At 34.8% G+C, this 17,073-nt stretch overlaps 1 protein-coding gene across 4 annotated transcripts in view; it reads right to left on the reverse strand.

The window, feature by feature from the left end:
• Window positions 1–17,073, reverse strand: part of LOC147073832 (transducin beta-like protein 2) — a 225,609-nt gene that overhangs the window by 170,819 nt on the left and 37,717 nt on the right. For 3 of the 4 annotated variants that reach the window (XM_085944734.1, XM_085944730.1, XM_085944729.1), the window contains exon 3: window positions 5,355–7,103. The exons of the other annotated variant lie outside the window; for it this stretch is intronic. In XM_085944734.1, coding sequence (XP_085800860.1) covers window positions 5,797–7,103 — 1,307 coding nt within the window. In that variant the 3' untranslated portion in view covers window positions 5,355–5,796. Of the gene's footprint in view, window positions 1–5,354; window positions 7,104–17,073 lie in introns of those variants that run through there. 4 annotated transcript variants of the gene reach the window in all.

Raw genomic sequence — 17,073 nt, forward strand, 5'->3', positions numbered from 1 at the left:
ATTTTAGCGGTTTTGGACTACCAACCCCTTTTAGAGCATACATTTCAAAACAGCGCTCCCATATAAAGTTAATCAAAAATGATACATGAAAAAAATTTTTTGAATAAAAAGCTCCAGCTCCACTGAACGGTCCCGGGAAGCAGATTGCCATTTTTGTAGCCGACCTGCGATAGGGGATGGTGCGAGGAGATTGATTTAAACTTAAACTATGGTGTCTGTCGTTTCTTGTAAAACCAGATTTTATTTAAACAAACAGCATGATTGCAAAAAAACATTAAATTATTCATACAGGTGAATAACCTTATATCGATTTATATTCTTTTCCATGTTTCAGTAGTCAAGCGCACCTTCGTCTTCCAACGCAAGGCCTCTTGTGACCTGTCTCATGATGCCTACTGTAACTATAATTATATCAGATAAAAAAATATACTTATATAATTATTATGAAGTATATTATATAAGTAATGGGCTAACAGAGGCATCGATACAATATAATTGTAATGTAATAGTTGTCTCAACATATACATACATTTGCGGTGCGTTGTATATTTACCACCAATATTTGTGCATTCAAATGCTGTAATAACGTGTACGTAAATTTTTCATGATTTTTTTTTATAACTAATCATGACGTCTGCTAGAAAATTATCGTAAGAGATAAATAAATTGCACTTCCTAAGTTTAAGGCTTTTCATCGTTTCAAAAAAGTGTCTTCTTCGAGGAACCCCGGTTAATATTTTTATGATACGTAGGTACATATCTGATATTTTTTTTATATAAGAACTTTGATACTTTAATTTCTCGTTGCAGATCGATAATATAAACTGGAAAGATAAATTTTATAAAACTGGCCATTAAAATGAAAAAATAAAATATAATAGTTTGGGTTTACCAAAACCAAAAGGAAGTTTTCAGAAAACAACAATGTCTCTACGTAACTCAAAATTACCAACTTTGCAGACGTCGCCACCTATTATGCACTGTAATGATTTGTATTCCAAGTGTGAAAACATATTAACTCGTGTATCCCATTTCTGGGGAATATGTAAGTATTGTTTTAATAAGAAATGAAAATATAATTAATATTAAATTCTACAGGTTTTTAAAAGGTTTGTCGATAGCTATTTCGGTTGTAACACCATACTTCATACTTATGTGATATGTTTATAGCAATAGATTTCGATGACAAAATTTCTTTGAATACTATGGATAATATATACGTATATTATTTTTTTATGAATTTGTTTAGATGTATACATTGCATAACTATTAAAATACAGAGGGGAAATAATGTAATTACATAAAATTTTAATACATAGCTTTGAATCTGTTTCGGGCCGCCACATTGATTATGTATTTTATTTTTTACTGATGTATAATTATTTTTTTATAATATACAATTCTAGACCTAAATATCTAGACCTAGAGTTAATATTGCCATTCGATGTAAAAAGGTCTTTTCTTTATAATTCAATAAAACTCAAAATAATACTCATAAAATCGAATAACCCTCTCTGGGATTAATCATTAATTCAATTATAAACGGGAAAGTATGTGTTGATTATTTGTTAAACTGTAAAGCAAAGTAAAGTTCATTTGAACTAAATAAATAATAAACACATTTACTTAAAAAAATCAAGGCTTTGACATTGAAATGAGAATTTGTGCAAAATTTTCAAACGCCAATATCTTAGAACAAGATATTTTTCCTTTAGAACTAAGGTTTCGAGATATTATTACGTCATCCAGGTAAATAGTTCCCGGAGATTTTACAAAATGGTCGAGGGTTCCGTCAACTAAAACAGGTTGAAAATCACTGACCACAAACAGTATTCCTAGTATGTTTTATATATGTATTAAAAATTGTAAAATTAATAATATTCTGGGTAACTGCCACAATCAAAAAGAGGTACCTACCACTGGTATTATTAGTCACGATTATCTTCTATTAGTCATTGTGTGACTAGGAAACCATGAACTCATGCTGCATGGAAGTTCTAATAATCCATAACATTAATATAAATGACTAAGCTTTCCATATTGTAGGTACAACATTGCTGATAATAACAGTATGTGTCATGTTTATTATGCTTCTTCAATCAGAATCGGTTTATGTCAACAATAGTATGAATAACGTGCTTGGCACATTTTCCATCAATTAGGTAGCAAATAATTTAAATACACACTCTATTTATCTGATATTGCAGCGATTCCCACCAGGGGTTCCCCGAGAATTCGGAAAAGCTCACCCGAAAGGTAGGTAGGTACATGTTGAAACATTTTTGATAATATACTAAAAATAATCACGTGATCTGAATTTAAGCAATGGCGTGTTTGAAGGTTAAGATTGTTTAGATTTAGTTGTCACATCATAATTCGAATTCGAATTCTACCTGAGAAGATAATTCTTTAAAAACTGTTCTTGGTACTTTTGGATGTTAATTCAGTGTGAAAACAACCATTTTATTATACTTATGTTTTACGCACGGATAAAAAATCAATTATAGAGCACGAGCGGTGGATTGGTTGGTGACAGTCCGCACAGCTAGATCGAATTTCCACGTTGATTTTACAGTGTGTAGGTATTTGGTTCCCGAGGATGGATCGAAAAGGTTGAGCGAACGACCAATGACCATTCCTCGTAAAAATTGTATTTATAAATGTCTCCTTGGGAGGTAGCCAAGAACTAAGTTAAAAAAAAAATTTGTGAATACATATTGATTTCCGAATTTTACCAAAAACATGACTATGCGTGCTGACAAACACATATGATTTCAACTTCTTTCTTAGCGTTTGTGCATATTAAGATATTTTGGCCATTGTAATACCATGTCAAAAATATATTTTTATACATATTGACAATTCAAACCACCGTGTGAAAATAATTAAATTATTTTCTATGAGTATATACTATATAGGAACTTTTGCCAAAATATTTTGAATGAGTTTTAGATTGTACTGATAATCACGCTTTGAATCAAATAAAATGAAGAAAAACATAATACCGTTAAAAGGTTACTCAACTCATTCACTGCTGGCTAGATAATGATTTTTTAATTAACACCTTTAAAATGCACGTTAATTACATCGATCGGCCGCCTGGCCATTACGCGCCAGGTGCGTCTTCAGCGTCCTAAGTATTAACATTGTACGGCTGTATACTGTGACATATTATAGATGTTCTGAGCAATTTCAAATTTTGTAAATAATAATTGATTACTAACGATTTAGTAAATTCCCGTCGTAAATTATAAAAAGACGATATTATAATACATTATGAAGTTTTTTCCTTTAATGGTTTTACTATCAATTTATTTGGAATATTTAGTTACTACATATTGTTTTATTTTAATTTAATAATATTGGTAATAAGGTGAGAATTTTGTGAGGGTAACTTTTTGTTCACAAAAAAACATGAACCTTAGTTCAGTTCATATACGACCACGTATTCCTTCCGTCCACAGAGATACTCAAAGAAGAGACGATTGGTTGGTAATTTTAAACTTGTTAGTAACTAATGTGTCACACACAAGGCTAAACTATTTAGTGATTGATATAATAAACTGCCAAACTAGAACAGTCTGTGAGAACATTCGGACACTTGTGCCACAAATTTTATAATGAGAAATGGTTCACTCATAGTTTAATGTTTTGTTTTTAGTTTGTGTGCCTTTCAGTCATTCAGTTCAGTGTTGATAATATTATGTGTACTAAAATTCTGAGAAAAAAAAAAGAAAATATGATTTTTCATCGAAGCTACCGGTATTTTTTATTAGAGGCAACACTGTTTCTGTTTCTAACTAATAAATAGCCTGACGACTACTTTACTGTTTTGACGTTAAATGATGCCGGACGGGACTCGCACCCGCATCCAGCGGATTCCTGACAATGAGCATACCGAAACCCGATGTACGTTTTCGAGTCTCTCCCGACGCAATATTTTCTATTATGAATGTTTAAGATGTGTTTCCTAACTATCCATATACCATTCTTAATTCATGTGAATAGTTTATTAAAGAACACTATACTAAGTTACGATCATTAGAGGCAGTGATTTTCCTGCAAAATTCTCCCCAAAAAATGTACAATTCCTAATTCAGTAATACACGAATTCCTCTTTCCATAACTCTACATTTAAAAGCGCAGCATATTTTCCATTTGTGTAACAATTTGTTTCAACTTAGCTTACCTGGCTTTTCTTTCCAGATAATTTGACATTGTCAATGTATTGGAGGACACCTGCTTTAAATTTTGAAATCTTGTCCCACCGTCTGCTAACGTTCTGCCAAAGGCTGTATAGACTCTTCCACTAAGTATTTAGGTTTATTCATGTTCATACATTCATTTGTTATCTCTATTATTATTATTTATTTAAAAACTAACTTAAGTAGTTGTGTACTATGATATTATTACATGATGGTGTTAAATGGATATTGCTTAGATTGATTTTTGTGTGTTTATCATAATATAATATGTATATTAACATCACTATTTTAGACTGGACATTAATGATTGTTTAGTATGGATTTATTTACACCTGAAATCTTATTTTATTATTACTAATGTTATCTCCGATGGGTTTAACTTTGATCCGAAATATTATTCTTTTAGTTGTGCAGCCTTCTTATGTTTTAAAATATCTTATTTAATAATATTAAGGTTTACTGATTTCAGTTTTGTTATGGTTTTAATAGTAACACGTACAGTGGAATCATTCCACAGTGGTACCATGAGTACGACAAACTCGCAGTGGTGGTGGTAATGCTAGTATTGCAACAGGTATTATTACTCTGAATTGGTTTTTCCGTACCCATAGGTGCCACAGCATAATAATTTCAGTGTAACCATGTTGTAAAATCATACTCTGGATGAAGTGTCTACCCTGTTTATTTGTGTGTGTGATTTTAATTAAATTATTATGTGTAGACATCTTGTAGTTCTCTGGGTTTGATTTCCGGCGAGGTCAATTGATATTTGTGTAATTTGTTTATATTCTGGGTATTTAATTATTTCAACTCTACTATTGCAGTACTCAAAAAAAATATATTTATTGTATTGACCATGTCTGATCATAATAAGATTGTATTAACAGATTTTTATTTAATGAGAAATTGATGTTATCCACTTGCTCAACATATTAGGTCCATACTCCAAGCATAGATTGAAAAACAATGTGTATTTTCCAGACCCAGGATTCGAGCCTGGGACCCACGATATTATAAGCCGCTCGGCCATCGTGGGCGTATTTATTTATTATATGATAATTAAATTTAATGTTTATTTATTTACATAAAAACAGTGTAGGAAGATAGTGAGTGAGTTAACTTCGAGGGTATGAATAAAACACAGGCAAGTAAAAATTATTGTAAAATGTATTCAATGAGAAAACATCCAACAGGTATATAAAAACGAAGGACGAATTTCAATCACGAGAATAAACAAAAAAAAAATCACAAAATATACTTTCCAGTCGAATGTCAAATTCACAAAAATCGACATAGAATCGCGGCCCGCGGTCACCGAATCGGCCGGAGACCGCGGACCGCATCACTTTTGCCCCGCCGCAAGGCACTGTTGAGATTGCTCATCGATTTGTACGAGACAATAATTACGCTTAAAAATTAAAAACAATCACGAGTGTTCCGCGAATACACGGCATTCACACAGTCATCATCGTATCACCACTTTTATCATCGTCAGGAACGTTAAAAAAATAATACTAAGTAAGTCTAATAAACACTTCGGCCGATGCCGAGTCTTTTCCCACTTTTTACTTCGAGCGAGTAAGTAAATAGTCTAGCACTGCTTTTCGGATATTTGCGATCGAGTTTCGCTCAAGCGAAAGTCGCGATTAATCTTCCAAAGCATGAGTTCGAGGGAAGCGCGAGCGTCTTCCAACGGGCAGTGTTGCGACTCTTGAACGGGCCGCAAGAGGTGCTGCTCCGCGAGGGTACGCAGGGACTTTCTGAAAGGAAGTCCGCGGGCGTGAGGAAAACTGACCGCCGTGTCCACCACGCGTCCGTGCAGAACGCGGAGCGCTCTCAGATCGTTCTCCAACCCGTGGCCCACCAGGATTGTGTCCGCGTCGATAAGCTCCAAGAGATCATTTTGTACGTCCTTCAGACTTTTGGTTGCGTTCTTCATGTCTTGGGCGCAGATTCCCGAGAACCTCGTGTTGTAATCGACTACTGGAATGTCGGGCAGGACGTACGAGCCGTACACGCGACAGCCGTCCGGGCCGACGACTTCAAGTCGCGCGACCTGAAGACCGCTGGCGGTGTAGCACATTTCACAGTCCAGAGCGAGGACTCGACGCCTCGTCGCGCCGGATGTTCGCGGACGGGTCCGTACGAAACCGTCGATGGGGCCATTCATACCCGCACATGTCCCTGACCAGACGTGAAGAGGGGCTCGAGAGCATCCCACGGCCGCTGATGGACCGCCGCAACAAGCCCACGACCAAGTGGGAGGCGAACCTGATCGGCGGAGTTTGCCCCAGTGGTGTCGGCAGCGCTCTGTGGTTAGATAGCGATCGGCATTCGCCGACAGAAAGAATCCTTTCGTGCATCTGGCGCAGCGCCGTTCGACTCCCGGTTTCATCCGATCCTCTTCGCTGTCAGGGTCGCTGTCGGCGGAGCGGGGGCTGGAGCTTCCGGACCCCCGTCCACTGTCGTCACCCCGCAAGTCCTTAGGAACGAATTCACGGGCGTTCACGTCGAATTTGTTAAATACGGGTGGAGCGAAATCGATCGCGTAAATGAGCGCTCGCGTGGGATGCTGAGCGTCCGCGACCGGATAGCCGAGACCCGCCAGCTGATCGCCGGGGAGCAAGTAGAACGAAAGAAGGCTCGCCAAATCGGCTTCCGAAAGGTTCAAGTCGGCGTATCGCGAAAGAGGCTCCGGCGACGCGAGGCGAGGTCGCGGGTCGCGGGCGGCTTTAGGCTTTCGCCTTCGTCGCGCCGATCTTCTGGGCACGGTCGGACTGCCCGGCGAGCTGTCGGTGGGACTGTCGGTCGGGCTGGTGCTGTCCTTGCCGCCCTCGGATCCGCTGCTGCTGGATCCGCTCAGGCTGCTCGAGTCGCCGGGGTCTGGCGGAGGTTCATCTTTATAAAACAAATCATCACTCCGTTAGCTATATTGTTCGTTATCAACGTTACCACCACCTCAAATCCCCTCACATCCGATTACTCATTATTGACAGAGCATTTTGTACTATCAGATGCAGACATTGGTTAATATGAAAGATGAGTGTTATTTACAGGGCAGATGTGCACACACTATGTTATTCAAAGTGAATAAGAGAATGTGGCTCATCGTTGGTGATTAACGGTGAAGTCATGCGGCCGAATGATTCATTACGAGAATCCGGCCTCAAAGCATTAATTTGTATCATAAAAATATGTGTACACAGTGTACATACAGTGTACGCAAACGTAATTAACAAAAAAGAGATGTCGTAGAACGTGTTCGTCGAAACAATAATAAACAAACCTATACAGTTAATATTCTAATTTAAACATTTATTTTATCAGCTGTTATTCCACGAGCTCGCCGACTCATCCAGTTATTTGCCCAATGAATTCTATAGAATAAGGTAACTTAATAAAAATAAAAATACGCCACAATTTAAATATATAGGTAGGTACTATGTAAAGTCGGTCTAGCAAACATTGATGGAAGAATATGGGTAATCCGGCGCGGATAATGTTCAAACGTTAAGCAAATACGTTTACAAAACTCCACCTTTGGTATTTTACCGATGTTTGTAGATAATTTAGGAAACATGTGTTTTCTAAAAATACTTCTACATAAGTACAGATTAATTGATATAACTCAGTTAGAAAACTAAAAATAATTAATCCGGTTGTATTTTTAGTTTCGAAATTGTAAATAATATTTGTTTTGGGATTTTAAATATGTATAAAATTCGAACGGTATATTGTGTCAATCTCAACTGGCGGGAACTGGTATTCGCAGCAACTTGACCGATAATGAAAGCGGCTGGCACGCGCGGGCGCCATGACACTTTCTCAGCTGTTCCATTCCAGTTTTCCAATTTGAATTTCGAACTTGATAATATAATCAAACATTGCGATATTCGCAAAATCGGAGCCGCCAACCTTGAAAAGCAATAACGGAAAGTTTGCGAAGTCGTTTCCCCGAAATGTTGCCGACGTGACTCCAAACATCATTTTTGACAATTCCGAAAATATTATCAAACAAAATGACAACGATATTATTTACATTTACACACAAGCCGGTGAAACAGCCAAAATGGCGGACTTCCATACGAATAGAACTGTGTTATTGTATATGATAATAAATATAAACAAACAAAAATACTACTGTATCAGAAATTTGCTAACAATGTCTGTCGTATTTCTTGGCGATAGAATAAAGGTCGAAGTAGTGCATCACGTATGTTTAAAACCCAGCTAGTCCTATGATGCAAGTCATTGCCAGAAAAATAACGCTGTCTGGTGACTTTTTTTTATTAAATTAGATTTTAGAATATTCTTGGAAAATAAAAAAATATGATTGATATATACCCTCATAATGCCACCAAATTTCGAAATACCTGGCATTGATCTACGTATTGGTCATCATAACATAACCATCGTCATCGTTTGCTTTATTATTAAGTGTCGGCAAGGTAATTCTAAATTAATTAACAAATTAAGTACCTAATAGGAAAACTGAATAACATATTATGTAAGTCAATGAAAAAGTTTACAAACCATTTTAACTTTAATAATGGTAAAAATTGTATAGTAAAAATAATATAATCGAGTCCATAACAGTATCGCATTGTAATCTGCATTGTTTACTATTACGACTACAATCTCAGACTATATTTTTTCCGATAATTCTACCGTTATTTGCCATCTATCCAGAACGCGTTTAACGATTCCGCGTGTCATCACAACAAAAACAAGCTGTCAAATTGCTTCAAAACAAAAACATTGAGGTTATGATAATCAGCTGTTTTTTAATGTTACAACATTAAAATTTACGCTAAAACTTCACCTTCGCCGTAAGCACCCTTTATGTATAAGTTGACCCGGTTCACCCGAATATTTATTAATCATTTTTCTCGGGGTTAAATTCGTTAGAAATTCACATGCCAATACGAGACAATAAAATATATAACTGTTAATTATAATCATAAACTCAATAAAAGTGAAAATACAGGTGCTTGTCCATCGTGCATGACGTTAAAGCTTTTATTTTTGAAAAATGCTTGCACATTATTATTGATTTTTTCAATGTTTTGCTTCGAAAAATATATATGCTGTTATGTAGCGAATCGGTATTGTAGTATCTACCGAGTACAACCCCAGGCTTTGAGAAAATCATATAGATAGTTACTTACCTATTATGTAATGTGAACGAGGGTGATAAAAATAAATAGTGTCTGACGAATTGGACTAGGCACGTGGTGCTGTTAATACTTAATGTAAAGTATAAGAAAAATACAACATAATTTATGTACCTACGTTATGTTGGGAAATTGTACGAGTCGACAATGTTAATAATATTGAAATATATATTATTTATATAACAAATATTGTGATCTGAAAATGTTGTTTACCAATTGAAAATGTCCGCATGGATGAAACCGGTTTTATGTTAAATTAAAATATCTGAAAAAAGTACGAAAAATAAAAAATGCTTTTTATAATATAATGAAAACACTAATGCATATGAGATGTTTACTGTTTCATACAAATTACAGCGTTGAGAAAATACTGGTTGTCTAAAACTGATCTGTATGGAAAAGTACTATTATACCTACCTATTAGAATGTAAATCAAATTGCCGCCAACTAATTCAAAAATGCAGAACTAAGTGAAGGCAGAGAAAAACGGCAAAAGAAGATATATTAGATTAGAGATTAGACAATTACGGGAAATTCCCGATTCTAATAGAGATGTACAGTTAATTCCACTCCATAAATCAAAATGTATACAGGCATTATTACATGTTACAATCCATGTCTGAAAAGCCATAAAATGTTGAATCTCGGAGAGGTTAAAGATTGGCGACCGTTCGCAATAATCGAAGTAACGGAACTCGTCCGGGGCCACGGCCTGTGCTGTACCATTTGCGATAGGTATTACCGAATAACGGACCGCGAATGAAATGACTGACATTTACCGGATAATCACACCACTCCAAAACTATACTTAGCAGTGGACTATGAAAGCTACTCGGCCTGTTATTTAGAATTCTAAATTATGACTGTTATATTCTGCCGTACGAGAATGATGGCCCGGCTATAATTATTGTCGAATACGAAAGAAATAAGACATTTTGGTAAAATGTAATTTGACGTTTCCATGATAAATAATAATATGTGTACACATGGCAATTTTTGACAGACGCATTACAATATACTAGAAGGTATTGTAAATAATAATAATTACGTGCCTATTCTATAATTACTTCGTAGCTACACAAACATTTAAAAATAAAAATGTTAAAAAAACCCGTGTCTTTGAGATTTTCCCTATTTAGAGGCAACGTTCAAGAATGATTGCTTGATTAGATAAATACTATACGTACAAGCAGTAGGTATCATGCACGTTGGATTTACCTGTTTGTTAATTAAGGACGGACCTCACGGTCACGCAAATATGTATTCCTAATAGAAAAACACAGCAGATTTTCATGCACATTTTCCTCATTCCATACAGACCTAAATCCAATCGACTGCCTTCCATAACATTACATCATTTTAGCTTTTCAAACTGTGATTTAAAACGTAGGTCTGTTTTATTTTCATATCAAATATTTTGATGGTTGGGTACAACCCAGAGAACACAATATAACCTATTCTGTAACACAGCCCCTATTAAATAATACTTTGAACATTTTTTGTAACGATTTCATCAAGTGCATATTTATTATGATACTAGGTTTTAAATTGTAATAAATTATTGTATAGAGCTCCTTAATACGATAATACAAACAATAAATAATGTTAGAATAATTAATATTAAATTGAACTCATTAGATTCTACGAAAGTAATCATTCCGGTGCAGTTGAGTTACAAAATCAAGTTAACCATAGTTTAAAATTTAAACAATCAAGGCTTACGTAAAAATGTATCAAAAAAATAATCAATAATTTCCTTTGGAAATATTTAATTCACGAATTAAATTGCAAGGTGTTCTTGATAATTACCATAAAGCTTATTGGGAACTGCGTAATAACAAATTATCATAATTTACGCATATTTTTTTGTAATATTTCTCAATATCTGCTTCCCAAACCGCCGATTGCGTACTATATTGGGCATTATTATATTATTATGATTACGTATGGCAACCTTGCCAGTTGTAAGTCCTTGAAAATAAAGCCTGATTATTGCAATACTCAACATGTAACCAAAAATAACAATCGATAAAAATGTTAATCAATGAATTATTGATGATGGCGAATAGTGTGCATAAAATAGATTTAAACAGGCAATAATGGCGTAATCGAAAGTCAATAATAAATATTTTATGTTGTAAGAAATACGTGAACGCCGAATTTAACGCTTAATATTCAAGGAGATGACAAGAATTAGCAGATATAACAATGCATAGTCACATATTAACCAACCCAAATAGACCGAATAGAATGAAGGAGATAGGCTATGGCTATGGGATCACATTGCATAGGTGGGTAGAATGGTGTCAACTTCATGTGGCAGTGCAGGCCGTGTTAGTATCGTTACTTTCAAATGACACAAACACCGTTGCAAAATGCCAGAAAAATCTGTCCTCTATTTACGGGACTTAAGCAAATAATAATAATATTAATACTGTTGGTGCACACCAATGGCAACGTTGAATTAAGAAAGTATATTATAGTGTCTTGTAGAAAAGCTACTATGGAAACCATAGGTATTCTATACTGTGATCAAAAATAATAACCGACCGGAAGATTGTATATTTTGAAAATAATTATGAATAGTAGGTATAAGTACTTATTATAAAAATCATTATTAAATAAATGTTATAATATTATCAAATTAAAAATTATTGATTGTTTTTGAAAAATAGAAATTTAAAATAATTTATAATTTAGAAATTTGCTGATCCTAGAAACATTCATTGCACTATCATTAATAATTTATAAAATAATGAGTAGGTTAATAATTAGATGTTATTATATTGCCAGACCGACACTTAAATTGAGACACACTGGTACAATAGTTTAGTCTCATTTCGTGTATTATAATATGTACGTATAAGCGACATCAGAACATAATGTGTAAAAAAGAAGAATATAAAATATGCACCAGTTCCTATGGCCTGTCTATAGAACTTTACTAGTAAAATGGTAATAAACTTTCTCTACACCCGTAGTATAAAGTGTAAAACATAACCATTAATTATAGGTTAAAACGTTTCCTTGTTTACTTCAATTGATAAAGCGTACATGGAGTCGTTACCCTCCCATGTAGGTAATGCAATACCTGTATTGTCAAGGTGTAGACTGCATGATATTAAAAAAAACTCACACAAGACAAGTATAGCCTATTTTCGATACGTCAAATAATTAATCTTTATATACAATGTAAGCGGCTTAATCTATTTCGGTCATATTACACGATCGAGCGGGTCGTTGTTGCAGATTGCGACAAAGCAACATCGCACTGCACGATCGCGACTCAACTCGCCGACCCCTTTAATTGGTCGCGCGTCCCACATCACTCGCCCGATGACAGAAAAGACCATGGAGGTATAAAGACTCATCGCTGTGCGAAAATACTATTATGTTCATGGACAAGCCCGCACGCAAATTAAAATCATCGGCCTGAGTGCAATATGTGGTCATTTGTATGGAGGCTGAGTATTGAGATATTTGTTGCAGGCCATCGGTCTGGTATTTATTTATACAATGATAGGTTATCGGTAGGTGGATGACAAAACAACAGATTATTATGAAAATGAACACTTAAAAAATACATTATTAATCATTGAAATTCTAAATAAGCACTTTGTTAAATTATTATGTTAGAATCACGATACGGATGAAAGGATAGTGGATAGAATATTATGAATGATATTCTGTACATATTATGTAGTAATGTTATGGTAACGAGATCAATACTTATCACTATCAGAATAAAATCATTGAGAGTAGTGACCGTTATATCGTAAGGGTTGTTTAAAAATGTCCGCGTGTACTATAGTTCTCGAGCGACATCGACACAATAAGATAATATATTTGAAAATACAATATATTGTCAATTAAATATACCAAAATAAACGTTTCACTTAGTAAATTTAAAACAACCGTTAATATTGAGTTCCTACACAAAAAAAAACATTTGTCAGTTCTTTGGGTGAAGGGTCACTTCACTACAGAGCATCTCAACAACTCTCTTGCGGGACATTACGGTGTCATTCATAGCAACGGTGTTATTTTGTTAAGTATGCAACTAGCAATCAATAAAGAAACGGACTAATGGTACGTTTACATTTGACACTAATATCGTCATATTTATGTATGACACCATATTCACTTAAGTGTAAACAGTAAGTATATTTGTATCTGCCACTTATTTTGCGTGTGTCGACTCTCACCTGCCACTTATTCAATCTACTTATATACGCAAATGTAAGCACCGCGTATTCGACAAGTTCGAACTTGGAGCAATATATCACCGAAGTTGGACCACCGTCTACTTTTATGTCAAGTACCTGACACATTATTCGTAGTTTGACAGGTACCTAGTGAATTGCGTATGTATATTTCTAAAACAACGGACAATCAATTATCATAGGTACACCATGAATGTATGCCCAACGTTTACGTTAATAAATGTACTGTAGCGATCTGTCAAAAATCATAGACAATGAGAAATAAATCGGATGTGCCGTGTTCTATGGATTTTGTTCGAAAATAAAATATCGCTTGTTCTCGGCACATACGATTAATTCTGATGCACTCTGTGAAGAAAAAATGCGCTTCAAATGGTATTACCTAATTCATTTTGGCCCACACCTGCACTCGTATTAGGTACGATAATATTATATTGAATATGCAATGACGATCAAGTGCTAGATATCGCAAAGTTACTGTTAATCGTTCTTCTACGCATTTCTGAATTGTGTGTCTTGTTTTTTGGCAAAAGGTCCAATCTTGCAAACTAAAGTTCACAAATTGAGTTGGATCTTCGATTTTAAACTCTGACATTAAACGGAAGGCACCTAGTTCTTCTCGTCGCTGAATCCATTCCCGCATCCATCTAGACCATTTTTTCCTCCTTTTTGTTGCCAAAAGACTCATAGAAAGATAGAAAATAATAACACTCGCTGCTTTCTTTTTTAACATTCCCATATTGACAACTGACATAACGTTTTTGAGAAGTATACGAAATAAGTGTCCGAATAAGTTACAATACCATATGTAAACACCGCATATATTTATTCCAAATGTTGCCATTGAATAAAGTGTCGAGACTTTATTTCAACGAGAAGTATACGAGCATTTTATGTCAGATCCATGCAGGTGTAAACAGTAAGTGAATTTTTATGTCAGACACATAAAATAAGTATAACGGTATAAGTGTCAGATGTAAACGTACCATTAGATACAGTAAAAATATAGCTACGATTTCTTATATTAAAATGGTGATAATTATTAACACTTCATTGACTCACAGGTCGTGATCGGAATGATCTATCGTGCATTTTTATTATTAAAAGGCAATATCAAGCTCGATTGGTGTGTATAAAATACGTTTGATACATTTATCAAAATCATTAACATATTTTACAGTACCTACCTACCTACTAATAGAAAAAGCTAACTCAAAATAAATAAAAAGATAACACCAACTGTATGTTTTATTACGTATTGACGTGTCCATAGATATCGTAACTAAACATTAAACAATATTATGGTAGGTATGTAGTTTAATTAGTTACATACTGCTAAAATACCTATTATAGTATTAATTATAAATCTAATATTAGAGACGCGGTTGTGTATGATCGTAATAGGTATATTGTTGGGTTATGACGTTTTCTTCGTCCTTCTTTGCCGGAGTTTCAGAACCTAAAAATTTATTACAATTAGTAAATCATTTATGATTTTATAACGATAACAGAATAACCTTAGACACCATCTCCACTTTTTATCCAGATTTCTGCCTCTTAGTCTTAAATAAATCAAAATGCTACATTAGGAAGTACCCACCTACATATAATTAAAACTGATAGATATTTCATGTAGTCTAATGAGTAGGTATTTAAAAATACCAGCGTATTTTCCATTGATAAACAATTCTACTATTCTCCCATTCATGCTGACGCAAAGTTATTATTATCAGCATCTCGACACTTTTAATGAGATTGTGCCAAATTGGACTACAATGTATGGACGCATTAATGTTTGGCATACGGTCAGCTGTGTCCGATTTGTCAATAACAACAAAGCATAGAAATAAGAAATAAGCATGTGACACGTCGCTCCACGTGGAACTAAAATTACAACTAATAAAATACAATAATTACAGCGATCGCAAAAAAGTTGAAGCCAAGTTGTTGACAAATTTAATATACAATACCGCGCCAAAACAAGTCGAATTTATTATGGTGCTGGGCTCGCTTTACGGTTTTCCAATTCCAGACTAAACTAGTTCTTTACACTACTGACTAATTTTAAATGTGCATAATTTAACATTAACGGTTTATAGATGAAAAATAATTTTATTTTCAGACGAAAACACAAAACATTTTATCGGGACGAATGGAATAAATTATGCAGATATTTTTATTGTATCATTATGGACAGAGTTAGCATAGACTTGCCCCCGAATGGACCGCATTTTGCGGCCGCGTATACAGCTGCTGTAGGCTCGATTATGAAATGCTTGTGAGGAATAATACCTAACTGTAATTCGCGACATTTTGCAGACCGAACATGCTATCGTGTATGGCATTCCTTATCTGTAAGCATTCACCAATGATGATGTACAAGTACATCCAAATTCTCGGTGAGAGATAACTTATATATTTTTATACATATTTGAAAGAAATTTGTATGGTTTTCAAATTGAAAAGGATTAAAACATCGGTGCATGACAAATGGCTGTTATATTTCTATCTTATTAATCTGTACTGAGTTTGAATTGATTATTGAAAGTATAATTTATAATGTACACTTAAATGCATCCATTATTTTTGTATATTTACAAAAAAACTCCTACGTCATAGACGTGATCAATATCGTGTAAAAACAAAACATCCCGGTATTGGTTATTGGCATTAAATAAACACAAATTAAGTATGCGAACTATATATAAATAAATACTATGTCACGACGCCCGGTGTCGTGAGTAAGCAACTGTCGTCGCGTATAATTGAACTATAAACATAATCCGAAACGACCGAATGGCCGGCATTAAATTTTATTTAATTTCATTCCGAGATGTCGTGACGAATATCTTAGCGTGTAGGTAAATTCCGACGACAGATGCTCGTCGGAATAGCATTTACCGAAAAGGAGATTCGACAAAGGATGACCCACTTATGGAGGAGTGAGTGATTTGATTTATATGCCGCACGAATATCTTCGGCGACGAACGGTGCGTTGCGAAAGGCGAGCCGATGGCTACCTCATTTTTCACGTTACGCAAGATTCGCCATACACAATCGTACCCAAAGTAAAAAGACGTACCATGAAAACACTCAGTGATGTTTCTCAATGCAATGTCCCTTCATGTTACGGTCTCATACTTTCGATAAACATCGACAAACGCTCCGACAGCAGCTGGTGTTTTCCTTGCTGGGAAGCACAAACAGAAATGTAAAACCGTAAGGAAAATGTATCCATCTATAACCAATAATTATTAATAAATAAAAAATCTTTCCAAATTACGTGCCGTAAAAATATGCATAAGAGTGTGATATAAGGGCATTTTCGCCAAAGTTTGTACATGTTTGAAATTTGGGTAATATTATTTTTTCACTCAAATTAACCATTTTTATATAGCTAGCAGATTCCTTGTTCTATTGCTGAATTGGTGATAGCAATTTTTCAGCAAAATATTGATTAATACAATATTT

This window comes from Rhyacophila brunnea, unplaced genomic scaffold (genome assembly GCF_057557595.1).
Source record: "Rhyacophila brunnea isolate RB1 unplaced genomic scaffold, BYU_Rbru_1.0 scaffold_17, whole genome shotgun sequence".
Lineage (NCBI taxonomy): Eukaryota > Metazoa > Arthropoda > Insecta > Trichoptera > Rhyacophilidae > Rhyacophila > Rhyacophila brunnea.